Source organism: Apostichopus japonicus, chromosome 18, assembly GCF_037975245.1.
Source record: "Apostichopus japonicus isolate 1M-3 chromosome 18, ASM3797524v1, whole genome shotgun sequence".
Lineage (NCBI taxonomy): Eukaryota > Metazoa > Echinodermata > Holothuroidea > Aspidochirotida > Stichopodidae > Apostichopus > Apostichopus japonicus.
Window position 1 is genome coordinate 12,705,122 of NC_092578.1, and position 25,998 is coordinate 12,731,119.

The 25,998-nt window shown below is 37.3% G+C and overlaps 1 protein-coding gene across 2 annotated transcripts in view; it reads right to left on the bottom strand.

Moving 5' to 3' along the window:
* LOC139958753 (zinc finger MYND domain-containing protein 11-like) overlaps positions 1-25,998 on the bottom strand; it is a 36,149-nt gene that overhangs the window by 8,265 nt on the left and 1,886 nt on the right. Inside the window, exons 2-10 of one of the 2 annotated variants that reach the window (XM_071956074.1) lie at positions 17,082-17,382; positions 16,686-16,841; positions 12,362-12,445; positions 11,703-11,795; positions 10,913-11,056; positions 8,082-8,162; positions 7,590-7,708; positions 5,491-5,821; positions 3,375-3,410 (exon numbers count right to left, since the gene is read on the bottom strand). In XM_071956074.1, coding sequence (XP_071812175.1) covers positions 3,375-3,410; positions 5,491-5,821; positions 7,590-7,708; positions 8,082-8,162; positions 10,913-11,056; positions 11,703-11,795; positions 12,362-12,445; positions 16,686-16,841; positions 17,082-17,363 — 1,326 coding nt within the window. In that variant the 5' untranslated portion in view covers positions 17,364-17,382. The remainder of the gene's footprint in view (positions 1-3,374; positions 3,411-5,490; positions 5,822-7,589; positions 7,709-8,081; positions 8,163-10,912; positions 11,057-11,702; positions 11,796-12,361; positions 12,446-16,685; positions 16,842-17,081; positions 17,383-25,998) is intronic. The other variant, XM_071956075.1, reaches the window with a different exon arrangement.

The window sequence follows — 25,998 nt, forward strand, 5'->3', positions numbered from 1 at the left end:
ATCACCCAGGCATAAGTCTGTGTAAAGTATTATTTCTTGACTAGTGAAGTCAACCCAGCTGCATATTATCGACTTTAGTGTCGATGTGGTGTCAAACATTACCAAAATAATCTTCACATGCATTGCTGCTGCTATAAATAAAGTATTCACAATAAAAAAGTACACAAGAAATGAAGATTCATCATGAAAACCATAGCCAAATAATCTTGACTGATTTCAGGTGATGAAATCTCCGCAAATCTTCATATTTTCCTCCATCTACTCATCTACACATGAACATTTGTTTTTCTGTTGTCATGGCAATATGTAAAATCTCTATCGACGAAATGTGAAAAATATCTTTTAAAGTAAGGCACGAAGGAAAGTTTTAGGTAGAGTATAGAATTTTCATCAAATTTGTCTTTGCATTATCATCAAGAAGAAGAAGAAGATATTATTGCCAGTGTCTATGAGCATGTGAGCAAGATGCAAGGCTGTGTGTGTGTGTATAATACATACATACATACATATATACATTTTGTACAGCATAAGTTGAAGTTTAGAGTTCACAATCTGTTAGTAATGAAAGATTCACCCAAAAAAAAAAAACCTAATCCCTGTGAATATGAAGCACTTCACTCATCGATGATACTCTTGTAGATTCGAAACTAGTCACATGATTCGAAACTCACAAATAGTCTGAGGATGCTACATGCTACACTACACTAACAAAACTGAACTTCCCTGATTGTGAAAGGACAAGATACACACCGCTAGCTTGATTAATAGTAAAAATAATATAAAAAGAAGGTGAATAGGATAAAGGCTGCACTGCTACTGTAGGTAAATTGTTAAGAGCATACTGAGTTTTGAACCAAAGACCACAGATAGAAGAGGATTGAGTTTTTTGGTTTTATCATTTTCTTGCTTTAACTCATTTATGAGAAGATTAAAAATGTTGGTGGCTTTCATACCAATCCAAGCTTGAGGATATGTAACATATCACAGATAATTTAATAATAATTTACCCATTGTCAGATCAAATCTAGATTGTGTTTGATTGTCATCAAACAAACATAAGTCATTAATATTAAACCTAATTCTAAAAGCTAACAATAGATCTTTGTTTTTGGACAGAATGTTAAAATATTTATCACCGGTTTAGCAGCAGTAACTTTTCCAATTTTGACACCTGCAATAAGAAGTTTGTATTTTACAATACAGTTTTGTACTACAACTATGAGTCAAATTTCAGAAGCACAGTGTAAACTCAAAGAGCTGTTTGTTAGGTTTTTGCCCCCCCGTAGAGGTAATACAGTGACTCATGGTGAATGTCTGGACACGTTTCAGGAAATTTTCAAATGAAAAGAAAAACACTTATTAAGACTTGGTGACAGATGGAAAGAACCAAATACCTACAGGTATTAAAACATAATGCCTTCAACATATTTGTTGACAGTTTAATTTTGTAGGCTGGAAGATAAAAGAAGAAAACCCAGCCAGTTTGGTTTGTAACTATGATTAATTAAAAATATGTGTTTGGTAGAAACAGCACACTGGTAATGAAATACCAACACATGTGTATATTATCAGGTATTGCCACATGAGATGTAAATTAATACATTCTGGGGGATTAACTTTTTAAGAGTAGATAATCTGTCATACCTGGAATATCTTTAGACAATTCTTCTACCTCTGAATAATTCTTTGTTTCAAAGACAATATGCCCTGATATAAAGAGAGGTTACTCCCAAATAGATGCAAACATGCAACCCAATGTAAATAATAAAAATATTGAAAAAACAAAACAATAATATGCAATGCCAGGATCATGCAGGCTACACAATACACAGAGCTCCCAACCTTTCAATGAGGAAGAAAAAAAGAAGCAAAATTGACTAATTCTATGACCAAAAAATCTTGAATTTAGGTGCAAGAGCAGCAATGAATACATTTGTGGTAGATTGTTGTGCCATAGCAACGATAACATGCATGCAACTCATAAACAAACGTTACTTTTGTGTCAATTCCAACATTTCCCCAGTGATGATACTATCCATAAAACTGAAGGCCACATATTAACTTTCCAAATCATACTGTCCAGTGATTAATTTTCAAAGTCTCCATCCAAATAATTCTTCCCTTATGAGAGAAATCACTTAAACCATGTAGCTTTCATGGGTGTTTCCTTCCTCAGATAACCTTGAAAATATTACAATGTCACAAAACTTATTACAGACAATATGGAAGACGACAATTTCAAACGTTGACAATTGCTTGGTGCTCTTTTAGAAAGTGTTTTTAGCACACATTTAATCCATCCATGTGACTTTAATGACTCATCAAATATTTTTGGCTGCATCCCACTAACATATGTACTTAAACTACACAATTCTGTACAGAATAGTACTAGTACCCCACTCTCATAATTTGGTTCTGCATGTTGAATCAACCTAGTCTTTCACAATAAGTCTCAATAAATTAAGTTAACTGACTTAGTTATTATTTCAATCCATTCTAAAACATTTCACTGCCTGGACACTTCCCCATAGTAGAATCAACCATATGAAAACTGCAAAATTTTGAAACATTCCAAATAACATTGATTTTAACTTCATTATTTGAAATAGTCCATGTAATAGACTGGAATTTTACTGCACAAACAGCAAAACAAACAAAAATCAACAGTGACCCAAAAATCTGCCCTTTTTTATAAAATCAAATCAAAATTAATCGTCTCGACAAAGAATCTAAATCACCTCTGCATTGACTGTGGGCAATTCAGCAGTTTCGAGTGCCATGACCAACGCTGATTTTGCGTACTACAGTAGGACATCTATTAACAATCTTGTATTTTGACATTGTCATAGAAATTCAGAAAGTCAACGGCAAAGAATAATCACGCAGGGAATGAGGAAGGATGTCACACAGGGAGCTTCACTGCTCAGGAAAGAAATGGCAATAGCAAAGAAAAATTGATCCTAGCCAAATAAAGTGGTATAAAATTAGTATTTAAACAAATCAATGGTTGATTATTAAAGAAGATTCATATGGTTTTTTTATTCATTTTTCTCTTTGGCAATCATGTACAATTCACAGAGAGGTTATTATAGTGTGCAAAATGAGAAGTTGGGTCTTCTCTATATTAAGTTGACTATTTTACATTTTGGCAACTAACTCATGAATAATTGTGCTACAGTAGTTAGCAACCACGTGATACCCTGTAAAGCTTTTGCAGAATAAACAACCAAGTCTGTGAGCCTGTTTGTCAGATTTAAAGATTCATTTTGGAAGTTTTTAAAATTTTTTTACAACTGCAAAAGGAAAACAAAACATCTACACAAAAGGAGAGCAACTAAAAACCCAGGTGGTCACACATGTATAAGAGGACTTACCACAGAAATAGGCAGGCGTGTAACAAACACTGAACACTGCAAGTTTAGGATGAGAGACGTACGACTCAGTTATAATTGCAGCCAACACATATACTTGCACAATTTGGGGTTAAGGGTGTGGGAGTGGGGGGGGGGGGATGGAGGGTGGATATATAAATGGATAAGGTCGATAGGGGTGACATCAAGGGTACAATATGAAACAATGACGTGTCTTGCTCTCTAAATGGTAGAGATATAGAGGTTCCTGTCACCTTCAGGAGTCATGCAGCAAAACTGCATAGTTTATGTTTATATCTCAAATGACAAGTATTTCTGTATTCCACTGATAAAAAATCATGCAAAATGAGTCAAAACTTGAAGGAAAATCCAGGCAAGTAGTTTAGACTATACCATTCATTCATTCATTTAGAGCTCATTTCCTCCAAAAATTTCTCACAAATAAAATCATGTCAGATGGAATAAAATACCTCATGATACCAAAAACAACTGTCTTTTCTGTTGTTTTTTTTTTTTTACATTTCCATCGCACAGAAAACTTCACAAAGCTTGTGGGTATTTTGGAATTAAACCATCAATGTTGCTTTCACTCAGATTTGATAGGCCCAGAGTTTACAACGAGACAGGTCTGTCATTTGCATATGTCATGATAAAGCAAGGGTGTTGGAGACAGTGCAGATTGGGTATCAATGGCAGAATGGATCATGCTTGAAACAGTCAAAGGGGATAAGGTTGTTTCTTTTCCCTTCAGGTTTCAATGGGGTTAAACAGCCTGAAGAACACACTACAGTCAGTTTGAATGTTGGTAGTGATTTATATGTTACATACAGGACAGTCCTGACAGCACATTTTACATAAACCCACACTATCTCACAAAATCTATCAAAACAGGGTCATGCCACAAGGTAAGAGGAAGAATTGTACATTCATACAAGAATGAAACTCTCCACTGAAAACCCTTCTCAACCACCCCCACCCCTCCTCCTGCCTTTTGCCTCTACCATAGTGTTGCTCACATAGTTTACCAAACTTCATTGCTATTGCCATGGAGGACTGATGAGAACCAATTGTCATCTTCATAGAAGGAAACTCTACAATGAGTGAAACTTTCCATTCCCAATGCCAACCCCAGCCACCCCCAACAATTTATATTAAATATACCTCACCCAACACACCAATACTTTGAAGGGTGATACCACTGGGAATATGGGAGTTCTAGGTTGAACAATCAAAGGTGACATCACTGGGAACAATGAAGCAGAACAAATTCAACTTGATTGATTGATTCATGTATGGATTGCGATGGTACAATCGAAAAGGATCTTTCTGAGTCGATTTATGCAGATGATGACATTGAAGATTTTTAAACATCCCAAAATAATTTAGTTCATCAGCTTCACAGGTCAAGCTTTATTTCACCCAATGAACTAAAAAGTTGAAACATTGGGGTAAGCTCCTACTTTGCCATTTCATGTGATTGATATGGAATGGTGCATGAAGTGAAGATAATACAGGAACCATATCAAGTCATACATTACAGCAATTGTCAACACTCGTTTGATGAAAATATCTACAAGAATGTCTCAGTTTGACAAACTGCAGTCTTATATGTTTGAGACATTGAATTGTGAAACAGTTGCAAAAAGCTGCTTTTAGTAAACTACCCACATGTAAACTGTCTGTGTGAATGTGACATTAGGAGCTAGGCATGGTATCTGGAATAAAACCAGTCATCCACTTACTAGCAGACATACTCTGTACATAGATCTGAGGATGGGGTAAAGTTGGGACATTTCCTTTAAAGCTGGTTACTGATTACTCAACGTCACACAATGTTGCACCAAGCAGTACATTAATACAGCACACAGAGCTACGCAGTGCAAGGTTCTACTTAGTCAAATATTTCAATTCCATAAAAGAATGCATTTTATTGAACTTTCAATGACACAGATTAACCAACCACCTACAAAAGACGTGCAACTTAAGACAGGAAGCTTTGAGCAATTTACGATTAACAGATCATTTGGTTAATTTTCGATTTCCCCCCCCCCCCCAAAGAAAGTTTTTACTTCAAAAATTAAAATATTGAAAGATATGATTAACATATGACAGTGCTTACCTTTTTGGATGGATGGTTATCCGAACGGCTGTATTCTTGACTGGTTGAGATGCTGTTCACCTGACCAGCATCAGAGTGAGACTTCTTCACAAATTTTTCTGCCTCGCTCTGCTCCGACTTCCTCTTGATGCCCCGTTTCTCTGGTTTCTTTTCTACCTCTTCTTCCTTCTCTGGTTTTTCCTCATTTCTAAGAGGACCGATGCCTTCTGCCACCATCCTCTTGTGCTCCTCCATCTCCTTAAATGCATTCTGCCAACCCTTGCTCTGTTTGGTGCGTAAAGCCTTCACAGGTGTGCTGATGTTCTTAACATCTTCCTCTGGTACCAGAGCCCTAAGGGATCGATAACAATTAATAACAGATTCCGATCACTTATCACACGACAAGTATATGTAGTAACCGATGCCATCAGTCCACGGTTTCTTTACCTCATAATGACCTATCAAATGGCAAGCCTGCACAGTAACCGATGGCATCAGTCAACAATTTGTTAATCTCATCGTCACGTATCACACAAGAAGTCTACACAGTTACCGATGCCATCAGTCCACAGTTTCTTGATCTGATCATGACTTAGCACATGGCAAGCCTGCACAATAATTGATGGCATCAGTCAACCGTTTGCTTACTTCATCATGACTTAGCACATGGCAAGCCTGCACAGTAACCGATGGCACCAGTCAACTGTTTGCTTACTCCATCATGACTAAGCACAGCGAGCCAGCACAGTAACCGATGGCATCAGTCAACTGTTTGCTCACTTCATCATAACATAGCATATGGCAAGCCTACACAGTAACTGATGGCACCAGTCAACTGTTTGCTTACTTCATCACGACTTAGCACAGTGAGCCGGCACAGTAACCGATGGCACCAGTCAACTGTTTGCTCACTTCATCATGACATAGCATATGGCAAGCCTACACAGTAACTGATAACACCAGTCAACTGCTTACTTCATCATGACTTAACATATGGCAAGCCTGCACAGTAACCGATGGCACCAGTCAACTGTTTGCTCACTTCATCATGACATAGCATATGGCAAGCCTACACAGTTACCGATGCCATCAGTCCACAGTTTCTTGATCTGATCATGACTTAGCACATGGCAAGCCTGCACAATAATTGATGGCATCAGTCAACCGTTTGCTTACTTCATCATGACTTAGCACAGCGAGCCGGCACATTAACCGATGGCATCAGTCAACCGTTGCTTACTTCATCATGACTTAGCACATGGCAAGCCTGCACAGTAACCGATGGCACCAGTCAACTGTTTGCTTACTCCATCATGACTAAGCACAGCGAGCCGGCACAGTAACCGATGGCATCAGTCAACTGTTTGCTCACTTCATCATAACATAGCATATGGCAAGCCTACACAGTAACTGATGGCACCTGTCAACTGTTTGCTTACTTCATCACGCCTTAGCACAGTGAGTCGGCACAGTAACCGATGGCACCAGTCAACTGTTTGCTCACTTCATCATGACATAGCATATGGCAAGCCTACACAGTAACTGATGGCACCAGTCAACTGTTTGCTTACTTCATCATGACTTAACAAATGGCAAGCCTGCATAGTAACCTATGGCACCAGTCAACTGTTTGCTCACTTCATCATGACATAGCATATGGCAAGCCTACACAGTAACCGATGGCATCAGTCAACTGTTTGCTTACTTCATCACAACTTAGCACAGCAAGCCAGCACAGTAACCGATGATATCAGTCAATCGTTTGCCTACTTCATCACGACTTAGCACAGCGAGCCGGTACAGTAACTGATGGCATCAGTCAATCGTTTGCTTACTTCCTCATGAATAAGCACAGCAAGCCGGCACAGTAACCGATGACATCAGTCAACTGTTTGCTTACTTCATCACGACTTAGCACAGCGAGCCGGCACAGTAACTTATGGCATCAGTCAATCGTTTGCTTACTTCCTCACGACTTAGCACAGCAAGCCGACAGGCATTGGATTTGAAGAAAAGTAACATATGATACAACATTGCAGAGGGGGTTTTCTGATTAGTTCTGCCAAAAATGATTGTACATGACAAACACTGACAAATCTGTTCCGAAAGAATGAACTGACCTTTCATGTCTCTTGCCGAAGAATCTGACGTCGACTCTGCCTTCATTCCTGCAGAGGATTTTAGCCGGCCAATATCCAAATCCTTTCATGTGCACCCAAGCTAGTTCATGGATTGGGTCCTGTGGGGACACAAGCAGAGAGGGACATATGATGTTAAACACATTTAAACATTGAAGGCTGTTTCTAAAAGGCCTTTGATAGGCCTATGTGGGATAGACCATGAGCTAGCAGAAGCATTGCACATAATGTTCTGTAGCTAAAATTACCAGATACTTCAAACATGTTTTCATTACTTAAAACAATGGGTTGACTTAATCTCAAGAACAAAGCAGCCTTTGAATTCAAAAGGAAGCAACCGATCAAATCAATTCCTGCAGCTAATGAGGACTAAAATAGTTTACTCTAATTCAACATTACTCTTCCAACGATCGCAACTCCATGTGAACGTCCAACCAAATGAAAGGGCCACCAAGATCATGTGTGTATACTTACGCAAGGCCGACAGAACCAGTCTTTGCCTACTTTGTTGTTTGATGAGAGATAGCAGTCAACACAGAGCCTTATCTCAGCCAACTTTAAGAGAAAGAGAACAAAGAGAGATACATTGCTGTCAAATCTTGAGCAAATAGTAAGATGGAATATGAAAAGAGAGAAGAAAAACCCTACAGCAGATATACAGACAGATAGACAGACAGATAGAAAGACAGACAGTCAGATAGATAGACGGTGGTGGATAATAATAGCTCAAACCAGCATCGCTGGTTTGAGCTTTAAAAAGGAAAAATATATACAAAAATATAAGAATTATAACATCTTGTACATTAAAGGTTACTTGTTGCACTCCAAAATAGGTATGATTGAAAAATCAACAAAATGAATTGTCGATATTTTTTCATTCTAAATATCAGCCATATTTGCAACTTACACTGACTATAAGAGAAAGATAAAGATAGAGCCATTGCATGAATTTTAGTGTGCTAGAGCACCAGTTGGTAAGAACAACAAACAAAATACCACCAAATTGGTGTTACAAAGGCTGACTTAACCCTTTTCTAAAACAAACCCAAAATTTTAGAACAAACAAATGTGAAGTTATATCATTGGGTAACCATGTCTCCAAAACATTTACAGTCTTATTGGCCTAGCAGCATGAATCGAGTATTACAGAGTTTTCAAGATGCTATCTTTCAACGGGTGAATGAACTGTATAGGCATTATTCTTAAATGGCATTTGACATATACCTTTCTGGTTAGACATTACTAATATATTCATGGAAAGGCTTGACTTTGCTAATATGCTGTTAGAGGAAGTTTATGCAGGTTGATTGATTCCTAACATTTCATAACATAATTGCAATTGAGGAAACCAAGAAACCTTAAGAGTGTCCCATAGAGGATATTTTCAAATGACTGGCAAACATCTCAACATCTCAAGAGTTTTATATTTTTTTTGCTTGAATAGGAAATGATCACACATTGTTTATGACAAATTTACCTTCCACAGTATTTGTCAATATCAATTTACAGATCCCATTCATATCCCAAAGATCTCAAACACTGATATCACAGCATGTTTATCGACAGAGCTAAATGGGTTTAAGTGAAAAGGTGAAAGCAGAACCAGAGAACACATTTCCTTCCCACCTATGCTTCACAAACAAAACCATTTCCTATGAAGATTTAATAGGAATGATGTGAATAAATAGTGTAGGTAACCACAGCGCAACGTATTTTAATACGGTTTTGTTCTTCCTTTTATTACTTGGTACGTAATGATACAGGTACTGAATGTAGTTGCACAGAAACACATAAAAACTCTACATCCTGCATCTAAGATACTGTGCAGTTTACACTAAGTGTGCTGGTACCTGATAGGTTACAGGAAATATGAAAGCTCTCTGGAAACACATGATCCATGGCCACCAGAGTAGAACCAGGAAAGGCGTTAACATGTACAGTGTTTGTAAGGATTTACACGCTATATGTGGCACATTTAAAATTGAATTAAACAGCTAAAAACTAGCTGCTGAGATGTGACCTCTCTGAAATCACTTATGAGGAAATAGAATAGGGCTTGGCTAGAATGAGACATCATTCAACAATTTGTTAATCTCTTCATCACTTAGCACATGGCAAGCCTACACAGTTACTGATGGCCTCAGCCAACTATTTTGTCTCATCATCACCTAGCAACAAGGCAAGCCTGCACAGCAGCTTCTTGAAACAAACCAAGAGTCTTACAAACCATTCACAATGTCATAAGTATACATTCTAACATCCTTATAAGTACAGTAGCATACAGAGTGTCTTAAAAGCTTCTTGAATCAACCAAGAGTCTTACAAACCATTCACAGTGTCATACAAGATTTTAAGTTCTCTTAAAGCAGCATTTAAAGTCATTAACAGCTTCTGGAATCAAATCAAGCAGCTTAAAATGCATTCTCAATGTCATACAAGTATTATTTATTCCTTTAAATCAGCTTTCAGGGTTTCATAAAAGCTATTGGAATCAAACCCAGATGTTTACATAGCATTCACATTGCCATACAAGAGTATATATACTAAGCTCCTTTAAAGCAGCATTCAGGGGGTCATTCATCTGGCAGAATCATATAAAGGACCATTATGGGCTGTCTTTTGTGAGCCTACTTGAACTTTGACTACTCAAATTCAAAGTCCTGCTTTTTAAAGCAAATTCTCTGCCTTAATGTTTACCTTAAAGGTCTATTGACACACCATTGTAATAATCACTCTAATAGGCATCAGAAATCATGAAAATGGCTGCAACTCCCATCAAAAATTCATTAAAGATTGACCATTTTACAAGTATTTTCTTAATTCTAGATTTATTTATGAATGAACATTAGCTAATTATGGTCACTGGTAATGTAAAGGGAGTGACTGCCTAATGTTATTCTTTTGGTTTGTTTTTACAATCTTTGTTTCAAGGATACTGAACACAGGTTTGTGGGATAAGGTGATTTTTTGAAATATTTTGTCTTCTTTGAAAAGAGGAACATCAAATTATTCAAATGATATATGTGGGCTTACAATTAGGGGTTAACTTATTAAGGGCAGAATAAGTCATTTTAATGAGCACAACATTCCACGTCATAGTTCGCACATGTATAAATAAATGAGTTTATCAAAACTTCAAATGTGTTACTTGGAAACGAAAAGAGCTTTTCGGAAGATTTCAACAGATTTTGAAAGAGTTTCAAACACAACAAATGTACTGAATATGGGGCAAATTGGCTAGAGGTGTGTCCGTAGTACTTGGGATAACTTAAACTTGACTTTTACAGAAGAGGTAAAACACTCACATCATATCTACAGTCGTTCAGTGTTAGTTGACTTAGTCGCATTCTGTCACTATTTACGCCATAGTACACAGCCGATGTGTGGATCATATCCTGGGCGTTGGCTTCAAATTCTGCCAAACTTGTATACAACTTTTGTTCCACTTTCTGATGAGTAAGAAAAACACAGTTTTGGATGAAAATGAAGTATTTAGAGTTATAAACAGTGCTTTTCTTTGGCTTAGGTCTTACACTGATGATTTAGTAAGCTCATCATACCATTCTCCTGCCCACTCTCCCTGGAAAATATAAAAATTGAGGCAAGGACAGTAGCTTTTATGCGAGTACAAACTTTGCCTTGAATCAGTTGAAGAAAACTTGAATGAAGTGGATGATAGCATGTCAAACTAAAATAAAAGACAGTATTTCCAAAATCCATCAAATTAACTCATCACAACGTAATGTTCTTAAATAACCACTTGAGACATTTCTTCTCACTCAAACAACGATTAAAAAGAGAGTAATTAGCATCATCCCTTAATGATGCTTCCAGTCCTAAGAAAATAAGGCTAGGCTGAGAGATGTAAGCTCAACATTAGGCTATAAATGTTTAAAATGTAAATGGACCATCCACTTGCAGCTTATTTACCATGAGATATCTAGGCATTAATTATATAGCAATAAATATGACTGTATTTTCTGCTGAAGACTTTCATGTCTGCTGAAGTGAACTATGTTGCAAGCACAATGAAAATAAAGCGCATCCAGTATATAGTCTTAGACACACTGTCATTGAAGTAATTAGTTGACCTACCTCTATCATGGTCCCCAGGTCAACGTGCCTGTACACAAGGTGGTAGTAGTTAGGGACAGTCTCCAATTTGAGTTTCCTGTGTAATTCCCTGGCCTACAATACAAATAATAATCATGTACAGTTCTTATAAAGCGCAAAAAACATTAAAAACATCTCGAAGCGCTGGGGGGAATTTTTAAAAAAAAAAACACAGAAACCTAGAAAAAAAAAATGTATATACACAGTTTAAAGATGCGACACAAACTGACTGACGTGATACAAACATGAGGGGATGTAAACCTGTGTGTGGATGTCAAAGGTCAGTGTCAAAAAGTCAGCAGGTCACTCTGATTGATTATGGTAGAGTTTCAGAGTGCAGTTGCTATGAGGCACCAGGTAAGCAAGGGTTCAAAGCGAATAGAGGGTCTTCTAGTTGCAGCTTAATATTATAGGGATTGGTCAGAATGATTTCCATATTTGAAATCAAACCGAGTCCCAGTTATTATCATTGGGGCTAGACAAAAGAAGGAAAAGGTATTGAACCTAGATATACATTGGACATGGAACACCAGTGAAGCAAAATCAAACTCACTGATCATACAAAATATTGAAATATATTGAAATATAAAAATATAAAAATATAAAAGTATAAAAATATTGATATATAACATCATAAATACCTTATCTTTCATCCTGGCCAGGACAAAGTTCAGTAACCTGAACAAGATGACACGGCTAATCTTGAACGTTTTCTGTGTCAGAGACTATCGTAAACAAGAGAAAGAAGAGAAGGGAGATAGAGATGAGTTACATTTCATAGTCCTATATCACAGTTTGTGTGATAAAATCTTTGACATGTGTGATATAGCAACATTACATAGTCCTATATCACAGTTTGTGTGATAAAATCTTTGACATGTGTGATATAGCAACATTACATAGTCCTATATCACAGTTTGTGTGATAAAATCTTTGACATGTGTGATATAGCAACATTACATAGTCCTATATCACAGTTTGTGTGATAAAATCTTTGACATGTGTGATATAGCAACATTACATAGTCCTATATCACAGTTTGTGTGATAAAATCTTTGACATGTGTGATATAGCAACATTACATAGTCCTATATCACAGTTTGTGTGATATCATTATTGACATGTGTGACATAGCAACATTACATAGTCCTATATCACAGTTTGTGTGATAAAATCATTGACATGTGTGACATACCAACATTACATAGTCCTATATCACAGTTTGTGTGATAAAATCTTTGACGTGTGTGATATAGCAACATTACATAGTCCTATATCACAGTTTGTGTGATATAATCATTGACATGTGTGACATAGCAACATTACATAGTCCTATATTACAGTTTGTGTGATATCATTATTGACATGTGTGATATAGCAACATTACATAGTCTTATATCACAGTTTGTGTGATATAATCATTGACATGTGTGATATAGCAAATTACATAGTCTTATATCACAGTTTGTGTGATATAATCATTGACATGTGTGATATATAGCAACATTCCATAGTCCTATATATCACAGTTTGTGTGATATAATCATTGACATGTGTGACATAGCAACATTAAATAGTCCTATATTACAGTTTGTGTGATATAATCTTTGACATGTGTGACATAGCAACATTACATAGTCCTATATCACAGTTTGTGTGATATAATCTTTGACATGTGTGATATAGCAACATTACATAGTCCTATATTACAGTTTGTGTGATATAATCTTTGACATGTGTGATATATAGCAACATTCCATAGTCCTATATATCACAGTTTGTGTGATATACTCTTTGACATAAGTGAGGGCAAGAAATCCTCAAACCTTCAATATATCCTAAGGATCTCTCAGGCCAGATGTGAAGTTGTGACCAGCAAGTCTTTTGTGGGTTTTTTTTTTCTCCCCCAAATCTTGTTTTTTAAAAGTCCCTGTTTTCTGAAATTGTTTCAACAAGGCAAGGATCTTCTTGGTAAAAGTGTGTTTGTTTGTTTGATGCACAGAGTGCATTCAGGGTACCTCACGGTCCTTGAATCAATGGTTAGGGATACAATTTAAGAATGCTAGGATGGTAAACAATTCCGTAAAATATTTCTTAGCAGGGGTCTAGGAGGCGATCCAGACAGTGTCGTGACCTTCGTTAATATTCTCAGCAGACACCTTGAAAACTAACATATACTGTATGCCATGTCATGAAGCACAGAATAGCACAAACAGTGTGAGATATACACCACTGTACAACAAAATGTTTTCAATGAGAGACAGTTCATCAATTGCGATAACTTGGGAGGCTTAGACAAATCCTGCTAAATTTCATATTCTGTGCAAAATTTGATCTTAATGCACAAAACTTAATTTTTACATGAAAGAGTAGTGAAAATCAAAGTTAGAGCAAAAACAGATCAGGCTCTATTTAATGAAAAAAAAAGTTACTTTGGAATTTTCCTAAATTTAATGATATAATAATAGATCCCTGGTAAACCAGTGGTGCAGTTACTGTATATACTGAATGGGAAGGTATTCAAGTACACAGAGACCCCTACCCCCAGAAAGGAAAAAATAGGAGAGGAACTCATCTGAAATAACCTATAGCAAGAATTATAGTGAAACACTTGGCAGATGAAAAACATTCTTTCCCTTCTGCTATCTTCAAAAACATACTACAGGGAATCATTATGCTATATCGCATAGCAAAATGTTATGCAAAACGTTGACTATACAAATCCAAAGATGTATAGCAGTGTGTGTTCTACACTTTAGGGCTGTGTCATTCCGGTTAATTCACTAACCGGTTAACCGTTTCTATTAACCGAACGGTTAACGTTTAAACGTAACCCGTGTTGTTGCCTCAAAATAAGAGCCGAAAATCAGAGTTATATAGCTCTGATTATAATTCCGAAAGAGCGCCACCACTTTGATGCGGAAGTACATTCTCAAAATAGCGCTGCAAGTATCGTTTTTTCGTAACGCGTATGTCAAGAATTTGGTTGTATTTGCTTAGTTTTGACGATCGTTGCATTGAAAAAGACGAATCGCGCGTTTTCATGAAGTGTTAAACAGATTTTTGTTTCTCTTTCAGTTCATCGGTAACTGTTACAGAGATATTTAAAGCAAATATTTCTTTGTTAATTGCGTAGCCCCTACTGTAATAGCGCAGGCATTGTATGGCAGTTATAAGCCTAATATTACTAGGCCTACTTAATATTGGCATTGTGTATTGAAGTTCGCGATCATATGGAGTGCTAGACTACAAGGCTTTCACCAGCTAGGCCAAGGTTAGGAAAGTCAGTTGTTACAGGAAGCGATTACTACAGAAGTGTACGGTAGTAGGGCTAGGCCTACGCAATTACAAGTACAACAATGGGTCACAGATATATTGAATTTGTGCATTGTGGCGGGTAGGCAGAGGGTAAGGGGAAGTGGAAAACATTGTAAAATTTCCCGCGAACACCCTGTCGATTTCCCGCCGGAGTTCGCGCTGCAAACACAATTAGCACGCGTAGCATAATGGCGTGGGGTAGTCCCCCGGTGGGGTCATGTGGTGGAACCCCTTGTGGGGGAACCCCTTGTGGTAGGCTACATTTTCCAAGGTACCTTGCCAAACAACTGTGAGCTCATCCCCTGTCTAACACCTGTTGTTAACAATTTTTTGGCATGTTGCCAAGGAACGTTTCATGGTCTATAATTAATAAGGTCAGTCAGTAAAGGTTCGGTTAAGTTATGAGAATTATTATCTTAGACGTTTAAGAAAAGTAGGTAAAATATGATCCCCGTAACAGCTAGGTAAGTAAAACAGGCAACTGACTCCTCCGCATGAACAAGACAATCCATTCCACATGATACATGAAAGTAAACCTTGTAATCACATGTTTAAGGCCACTTGGCATGATTAACTAAATGCTTAATATTGTTTCCATGTTCTTGTAGAAAACGTAAACTTCGCAATATAGGCCTACAATTAGTTGTGTTTTTGTAGTTACGTGAGATCCGTAACCGACGAGGTGGTTAGGCTATTTGCTAAACACTACATTATGGTAGGATATTATTTTCTCCGTAATTTTGGAAATTTTAGAAAATACTTTTTCGCCGCTTAACACCTGATGTGTTCTTACGTTTTATTCATAATTGGGTGTACTAGAGCCTTGTTTACATGACATTAGTTGCATTTAGCACGATATGCCAGTTTCGCGTGAATTTTTTGAAAGTTTTTTGCTCGATCTTTCGTAAAATTTGAAAGGTGTACCAACTTACTTTTCGTACACAATTGGTTATTTCTCTACTGATTTTCAGAGTTTTTTTTACAGTCAAGTGTATACGTTGTGCATTGAGTATAAACTTATCGCGAATGCAAGAAAACGATGCGGGGATTTCCAGCAGACAAATGTTTTCTTTGTGGGATTACTGAGTCTGTTGAATGGAATCCCGCACCTTAGAGGGAACACTGAACTGAAATTACATCATAATAAAGAAAACGTTTACTGCTTAAATACAATATAAATTTGAAAGGATTAGATGCAGACTCGCCACGTTGTCGAACGGGGTAACAATAGGCGCTTCACGGGTCGCATACCGCTTGGTAATCCCTTCAATCGTACCGCCAATCTTTTGTATGGATGCGTGATAAAGTTTGCAATTGTTACATGATTTTCGGCAAGCAAATGTTGCGGTCTATTTCGGGAATAAAGTGATGTGAAGACGCGCCGTTGCGACTGCGTAATTGGCATTACAAAAACGGTTAAACTGATACGATGTACGGCGGACGTTTATCCGGCCGTTCGGTCGGTTAACCGGTTAACCGTTTAACCGTTACAGCCCTACTACACTTAAACCATAGTAATTTATAAGAGACAAATATCATAGCCTTCAAGACTGCTATACCAAAATTTGGAACACTAGAATTATTCCCTGAACTGTATTTGCCATTAAAAAGTAGGCTACTGTGCACAACTAGTTAAGTTTGACTAACCTCACAGATGACACAACTCCATTCTTTGTCTTCGGTGTTCTCGCTCTCTTCTGCGGAGACACACTGAGGGTGGTAGACTCGATGGCACGTACTGCAGCACTGCACCTTACCTGGCTTGTGACAGGTAAAGCAATACCAATCATGGGAGTCTGATGACTGAAAAAAACAACAACAAAATTACAAAAAAAAAAAAAAAAAATTCAACTTACGATAGTTCAAGAAAAAAAATTGTTTTACTTTCTTGACACTTAAGTGCAACATTTTACTTGGTTTAAAAAACGAACGATTTAATGAAAAGACATTTGGATGCCAGACTAAAACAATGGCGATAATTGGGGCCACAATAGATTATTGAAGAAGAGGATATGAACTAGTAATATCAATGACATAGCCTACCTCCATTCCTGTATCTTCAACGCACCAGAACGCCTCCTGTTCTAATCCAGCCCGGATACCCTTTTTACCGGTAGATATCTCCTTCACGAGCAGACCGTCCAGTGCCGCATACCCTATTTCCAACATACAATCTACCTTTGGGGTACCAAATTGTCTGTGCATGTACTTCTGAATCCGTTCTTTATTGGCAACTTGCTTCTGATTCCTGATCAATGTTATGGCCTCCCACAGATGCTGGACCACCTGAGGGTCAGCCTGTCTTCGAGCCTCCACTTTCACCATTCTCCCTGCTTCCCTGACACTATGACAAAACCAGAAGAAAAAAAAAACTGACCGTTAACTTCGCAAATGTTACTTATGTATTTAAACGTATAAAGCATATATATATGGGGTGAGACAACAATGCACCAGCTTTGTGGTGCCAAGGTATAGTAGGTAAGCAATTTGAAAGAAATATTCATAATTTCCAGATTAAAATAATAATAAATAACACTAATTAGAGCGATTAATACAGTTTCTCAGCACCTCACAAAGGAAAATAGAAAACATAGCAAACAACCACCAAGGAGAGAAAAGAAACGTTTTAAGCTGTCTTTTGCAAATTTCAAGTGTAGGAGGTTTCACGCACATGGATCGGGAGTTCGTTCGAAAGGGCAGGTGCAGCAACAGAAAATGCAGGATCGCCATAGCGAGTCCTCGTATGAGGACCGTGACCTACCGTAACATCTCACATTGATCTTATCATGCATTGATTGCATTGAATACTGTAGTATGGCATAGGGCTGTGTCATTCCGGTTAATTCACTAACCGGTTAACCGTTTCTATTAACCGAACGGTTAACGTTTAAACGTAACCCGTGTTGTTGCCTCAAAATAAGAGCCGAAAATCAGAGTTATATAGCTCAGATTATGATTCCAAAAGAGCGCCACCACTTTTTGATGCGGAAGTACATTCTCAAAATAGCGCTGAAAGTATCGTTTTGTCGTAACGCGTATGTCAAGAATTTGGTTGTATTTGCTTAGTTTTGACGATCGTTGCATTGAAAAAGACGAATCGCGCGTTTTCATGAAGTTTTAAACAGATTTTTGTTTCTCTTTCAGTTCATCGGTAACTGTTACAGAGATATTTAAAGCAAATATTTCTTCGTTAATTGCGTAGCCCCTACTGTAATAGCGCAGGCATTGTATGGCAGTTATAAGCCTAATATTACTAGGCCTACTTAATATTGGCATTGTGTATTGAAGTTCGCGATCATATGGAGTGTTAGACTACAAGGCTTTCACCAGCTAGGCCAAGATTAGGAAAGTCGGTTGTTAGGAAGCGATTACTACAGAAGTGTACGGTAGTAGGGCTAGGCCTACGCAATTACAAGTACAACAATGGGTCACAGTCTCACAGATATACTGAATTTGTGCATTGTGGCGGGGTAGGCAGAGGGTAGGGGGGAAGTGTGGAAAACATTGTAAAATTTCCCGTTCGGTCGGTTAACCGGTTAACCGTTTAATCGTTACAGCCCTACTACTGTATGGCACGGTCGAAATACACATGTACTGTATGTTTTTAACATTGCCACCAAATACTGGCCGTTTGGCATACCCAACGGATCAGTCCTGTGTCCTGTCCCTGAGGTACTCATGAGTAAATGTCGTAAATGTTCCTGCTTGCAGGTGGATCTTAAGTACATGTACATGTATACAAATGGCAATCTACTTTAATACTGGAGTACTTGTTACACCACTTTTGGTAAAGTACTTAGTATCATGTGATACTAGGATTCCCAACATGCCACAAACCTACAGTAGTATTCCCATTGAACACTTCACCTGTACAGTAAAGTCTTGTATAAACCTTTCTTCAGTACGATATGTTCCAGTCAAGTGGGTTCTGTTCAAAACTCTACACTACCTTGCAGTGTTCACCACAGACCAGCAAATAAAAGATGCAACCAGGACAGCTTCTTCATAAATTATGTAGACTAAAAAGAGCTTTTAGTCGAAATAATCCATATTACATAAACGCTATACAGCTGCCACAAAATACTGCTATATATAACAGTCTTGAGTCAGTTAAGTGTATACTACCCATATGTATGTATGTACACCCAAATCAGACAGCTCTTGTAACACGTAACCATGGAGTACCGCCAAAGTCACAGTTACGACTACAGCGTAATAGTGACGAAAGATGTGCAGTTATTTCACCTGATCGCTTCAACAGTTACCTGGAGAACACTTTAAAAGCTGTATGACCTTAAGAGGAATAAAAATATATAAATATATATAAAACTAATCTATAAATTTATAGAAACCACATAAGCAATTTCTGTAGTCAAACTGGTTGGTTGGAAGAAATTGCAACAGAAGCTAATCAAGTGACACAATCCTACAGTACTGTATGTACAGTAAGCCAACAGACTGAGCAATATAACACTGCAGGAAGAAAGCAGAAAATAGAAATGGTTCCGATTCTTCTCAGGATGCAACCAACAAAACAAATATGAAAAGCAAACAAAGAAGACTTTATCAAAATATGGCCATCTAAACATGTTTACGTTACGCCCCACTCACTCTATAATGTGCATGAAATTACTTCTAAGAACAACAGGGCACATCTACACCCACTCCATTGGCTATTGACTACCACATATGACATGAATCCAAGTTACAGAACTCCTAAGGTATCCTGTTTACAAGCTGTAAAAAGGCATAACACACAGACACACACATCCACACACACACACAGGTGACCGATGACACCATTGTTTAAATTCACATACCATAACCTTAACAATATTACCCCTTAACAATAGAATTCTTCCTCCCTATGTGGTGATTCTTTGAAATGATGTCTGAGGACTTTGAATTCCTTTGTTTATTTTTCAGTCAGAATACAATCAAGTGCACACACACCCATAGTACACTCACACACACACTTACAGGGTACACAAAAACTCCATCGTGACTGCACATGTTTCTGATGCTGTTAGCATCGGAACCAAAAGGTGTAAAAGTAAGAGGGCCTGACGATTCAATTCTAGCAGGATCAAAACATCAGGCCCTCTTACTTTTACACATTCTCTTACAGAGGCTCTTTAGTGGATAAGCAGTTTGCTAACAGTTTTGTTTTATTTTGGAACCAAAAGGTGTAAGACAATGGTCATGAGACACTTTGTTACAGTTTGTCAGTAACAAAATAATGTTCTTGGTATCTTCAAATAGTTAAACTTTCCTTCAGTACAATTTAGTCTTGTTGATGGCTTCAAATATGACCATAAAAAATTAAAACATTTTGCTTGTAGTTTTCTGCTATAAATGTTCTGTGACTGTGAATTCTATTGGGGCTTTATCAAAATGTAGACAATTATCTCTCAGTATTCACTTGTGGATCATCAAGTCTGAAATGACATCTACTCCTAATGTACAGTATGACTATGTTGGCTTAGTACTACGTTAGAAGTCACTGTCAAAAAGTCCGGAAATTGTTAATAGCAGTGATGCTTACAGTCTCATTGAATTTTCACATCACAATACACTTTTACTTCCTCACCCAACTTAACTGCTACAGGTATGATGATATTAATATTTCAACCATCAGCCTCAATATTCATAAATATTTCTTCCAACCTTCAGAAGAATAATCTTTCTAATAAGGATAAATGGGGACAGTAAAACACTTGCACAGTTAAACTGACATCTGCTGATTGTTCAATATCAACAACTAAAAGAACACTGACTGTACAATACCACAGTCCAAAGATGAGTAACATTATATTCACAGATGGGTAGAATTTGGCATCAAATGGAAAATTGATTACACAATATTTTGACCTTTGTAAACAATTGTACTTTGAACTGACAAACACAAACCTTTTAATACAGGTATCTCTACAGCTCTCTTACTAGAGTAACTATATCAGAGATTACTATTAGATTTGTACAATGTTAGATTGATCTGTATAACGGTAGCCTACTGCCAGGTTGCAATATGACTATGTAAGTACTGTACCAGCACACCAATATACTTTAACTGCACAGTCTGCACTGAAAGATCAAACAACATTCTCATAAATCCCTATATAGTAAACCCCCCCCCCCACTCCCAATCACCAGCCCCAACTCTGCACCCCCTGCCCTTTCATCTACTGGAGCCATACAGTACAGGAACTTTATGTTTTATTGTGTTATTGTTTTGGCTGGTTTACTCTCTAGCTTTTAGTAAAGTCAGGAAGTAGGTCATATTTTATGAAATCCCAAGCAGGAAATTGCACTTTTGCGGAATGTTACGGAGTAAACTATAGGCCGGTGTTAAAAGACGTAAAATACAAATAAATATAACATATAGCTTGAAGACATGCTGAACTTGAAACAAAAAACTGAACAGGAAGAATGAATTTGGTTTGCTGGCAAGGATAATTAAAGAAAATACTAACAATCACCAAAGTAGTCTTGACATACTTAAGCTCTCAGGAGTGCTACTTTCATCACATCAACACCTTATTAATCGAGAACAGTTCGAAAAGCCATCTGTGGCTCTTGCCAACAGTTCATTCCATCCTTCATTTGTGGTAGTGCATAAATCCAAAAGCCATATGACAAACCATAAACATAAACCGCATAAAATATGACAATTAATTTCCTCTACTTTTCTGTACATGCACATGCCTCAGATGTGTTTACAAATCCTTTGATCTACAGTATTCATCAATAGGTTATGTGTGCCCTGGAAAAATCTCTAATCCTGCTAGTACTTACTGTAGGAACTAGGGAACTTTCAATCGTTAGTTGCGATCTGTTTTGTTATTTCAAGTTTTGGAGACTCCCAATATTCACGAACTGTGTAGCTGACAAGCTGATCTATACACTAAAGTAAACTCTGTTACCTACAGTACAGGAGGGAGAAGATGAAAGGACAACAAAACAATGAATGCCTCTAAATTCTAGGTAGTAGGAAGTTCCCAGAACTCAGAAAGGAACCCAAAGCGAGATGTGTAAACCAGGCTGTGTTCAGTCACCACTGATTGCCATCCTTAATAGGATTCACGATATAGTGTAACTCCAAAATAAAAAATAAATAATTTTATTGAGCAATAATATCTACATTCCAACATTGGGTTCAATGAAGAAAAAAACATCATAATTGAAGAGAAAAAAACATCACAATTTGCAGCACTTGGCTAATAACTAAGCAAATTCAAAAAGATTGATGTGAAATTTCTTCATCAATAGGATTAAACTCATCTTATTGCTACAGCATGGCAGGATTCTGGGCAATATTTTAGTCAGTGATGCAAAATCTTCAAACTGTTTGCGTACGGAAGACAGATCTATGCAACTATTCTTTTCAAGAAACAAATCACAAGTACACACACTCACAACTAGGCCTACAACATTTAACCAAAGCCATCATTAATGAACATCTTTCTTTCTATTCAAAACACAACTTCTTCTCAAAAGAACCAAAATTTCTTATAAACCTATGAATGATTGTTTGAAAACAAATAAAATCATAACAATCAACAGCTATGCTTCCTTACGGAACTACAGTAACAACATTTCTATTGCTGAGATTTTCATGCTAAAAATAGCCAATGATGTTTTTCCAAATTTCTTGTGATTTGATTGGCTAATAGTCCCTTACCCATTGACAGCAAACATTCTTTCATCTTCAGTGCTCAAAGAACACAAAGTATGTAGTTCAAACTGCAACAACAGTAGTTGTAACGTTACTTTACCATGTATAGATATAGTAAAGTTTACTGTGTGCTACAGACTATCAAACTATCAGTGTGCACTCAGATATCATAATCTGTTGCACGTTTCGACAACAAGAACACATGGTATGAAGTTGCGCTTGCATTATTTCTGAGACTATCATGACTGTAATGTTTGAATCATTGTTTCGATCACAAAATGTTGCAAGTTGAGACAATTTATGAATTTTGGCGAGAGCAAACATCTCTGATACTGACAACAAGTTTTCATCCCAGATTATGTTTGTTCTCTCCACATTGAGAGTTGCTAATGTAAATGTGCATTCTTACCACAGAAATTTCTTTGTTGCTACCTTGTTTCAAATTTTTCAGGTCCCTTTGACCACGTGCTTCAGTCAATTTTTTTGTGCAATGCTCGTCTTTAAACTATTTCACACATCTTCAAATGTAGTCATTGAAGCTTTGAGTTTTTCAGCGACATTGCATGAAAAGTTATTTTTAAACTATAATGAGAAAGAGGTCAGTACTGGCCGAGTTTGGGCCGTCTTAATGTAGTGGTTGGGGAAAGGGGAAAATTTGTTTATCTTTGAATAAAATGTATGAATAAATTGCCCTTGGGTAACTGCTAATGGTAACTAAATGACAGAGCTTAGTAAAAGTTGTGAGCAAGTAGTAGACCTATTAGGGGCTTGTTCTCATGTAGTCAAGATCTATACTACATATAATAAAACTGTTAGCAAACTGCTTATCCACTAGAGAGACTGTGTAAGAGAATGTGTAGAAGTATGTTGGCCTGACATTTGATCAAAACGTCAGGCCAACTTACTTTTACACAAGATCTATACTAATATTAACTACATCACTGAAGGGCTGAAGTGTTTTCATGCGTGCAATTTCTGTCTCGTCGCTCGTTTTATTTTACCTTGATATCTGACTTTCAAATTCACAGCGTATTCGCACAGTAGCCTATAACACTTTCACAGATGCTATTCTGTTGCGCACAAGCCAGAGTGTTGGGTAGGGTCATTATAACTAAATATTGTGTTCTTGAAGAGGTATTTTAAGGCGCATGTTTTCATGGAGGAGTGCAGGGACGCAAACATGTTTAAGATGTTGCGTCCCACCGACACACCTATTAAAATCCTAGTAACAATACTGATGTGATCATGTTTGTCGAGGTAAATTACTAATAAAGAGTTTCATTTATTTGATTCCTTCTAATGGCTACACTAATGTGAGGCTGAAAGTGACATTATGAGCTGAATAGTGTCCTAAACTTCTAATAAAGAAAAACTTAATGTAAACATTAAAGCAAAGCAAAAGTAAAAAACTTGTACCTAGTCCACATGGCAGCATACCCTGAGTTGTAAAAAGGTTTCAAACCTTGGAAACAATGCTAAACATATTTTCCCTATTGAAACGATGATATTTACCAGGTTTATCTGACATTTATAAATGCTAACAGGATAGATCAATTAATCAGTCAGTCAGTCCCTCTTGTTGGAATTCCTTATGGGAAGGTTCATTTTAATTATCTGAGGGAAAAACTGGTAAACTTTCTCAAACATCAGCCACTGGGGATACTTTTTACTCAAATGCAGGGTGTATTAGGCAGCACTAGTACCATCTCAGAGAGCTAAGTTAGTCATGGATATTAGCTAAAAGGATGTGTACTCTAAAGGTACTGTACAGTATGAAGGTGGATATCACTTATCTTTCAGGGCTGGTTATCTTAGGGCATCGATACACACATGTGGGTGAGATTACAAGAGTTTGTCCAAAACTGAACATTCTCAAGGTTTCTGTTTTTATTGTTTTTCCTTTCTTGAATGTGATGGTGAAGTGCATTAAGGATTAGTCTTAGGGTGGGTTTGTTTATTACAGTAGTCTCTCTGAGATAAAGGATGCAGACAACCACTAAATGCACCATGTGGGAATTTGGTTGGAAAGTTGTAACCAAAGTTTGACAGAAGGAAAAAAAAACAAAAAAATTTTTACACAAGTATACTTAATCTGCATACTTAATTAAGCAGGTAGCATGTAGCATCTGTGGCACCATATTCTGTTCTCTGCAATATAGCAAGGTTCTAACCACCAGAGTTTGTCTGATTCCTTATGGCAGTCTTACCAACTTAAACTCACATTTTAATCTTTCCGTAGTAAAAGAGTCATCTACACTGAACACTGATCCATCTTACACTTACATTTAACTAGCACTTTTCTTGGACAAAGAAGGCATTTCATACTTGAGAACTGAGCATTTAACCTTTAATATATGGATGACACTCAACATAAGTTTATGGGCTTGGGCATCCAATGCAGCTGGCTTAACAGCACATAGAAAATGTCTAGGCCTGTTAGGTCTACACTAAGTCATGTACTACTGTTTTCTAAGTTCGAACTGCAATACAACACTTTGCAAAAATGATCAATAGGCATTAGGCCTTGTCTTCTTGCCATAACCAGTATTTTATACAGGTACAGAACAGGTTACAAAAACAAATAAGTTAGGCTTTTAATACTAGTTACACCTAACTAGGCCTAGCCTAGTTATAAGGGGGGGGGGGGGGCACAATCTGTTCTTTCCACCATAGAAAAATGGCCATTCCGCCATGATACTGTCATCAAAATAAAACTGTTAGCACACTGCTTATCCACTAGAGAGCCTGTGTAGGAGAATGTGTAAAAGTAAGTTGGCCTGACGTTTCGATCCTAGCAGGATCTTCTTCAAAGGCTAAATGATATTGTCATGGCGCTAAAGCCCTTTTGGTATGGCGGAAAGAGCACATTCTTGTGGGTGCATTTTATATGCACTGTGTTTACATATTGCTTCGCTTTACTCTACCCATAGGCATAGGAGGCGGGGGGGCTGGGGGGGCTGCAGCCCCCCAACCATTTTTTTATGTGAAAATTCGTGCAGTATGCTGAGAATTTTTCGGGCACCTACTGGAAAAAGAATAATTTGCAGTGTGTTTTTCATTTTTTTTGGGTGAAAATTCGGCAATATGCTGAGAATTTTTCGGGCATCTACTGAAAGAATAATAATTTGCAATGTGTTTTTCAATTTTTTGGTGAAAATTCAGGCAATATGCTGAGAATTTTTCGAGCACCAACTGAAAGAATAATAATTTGCAATGTGTTTTTCAATTTTTTGGGTGAAAATTCGGGCAATATGCTGAGAATTTTTTCGGGCACCTACTGAAAGA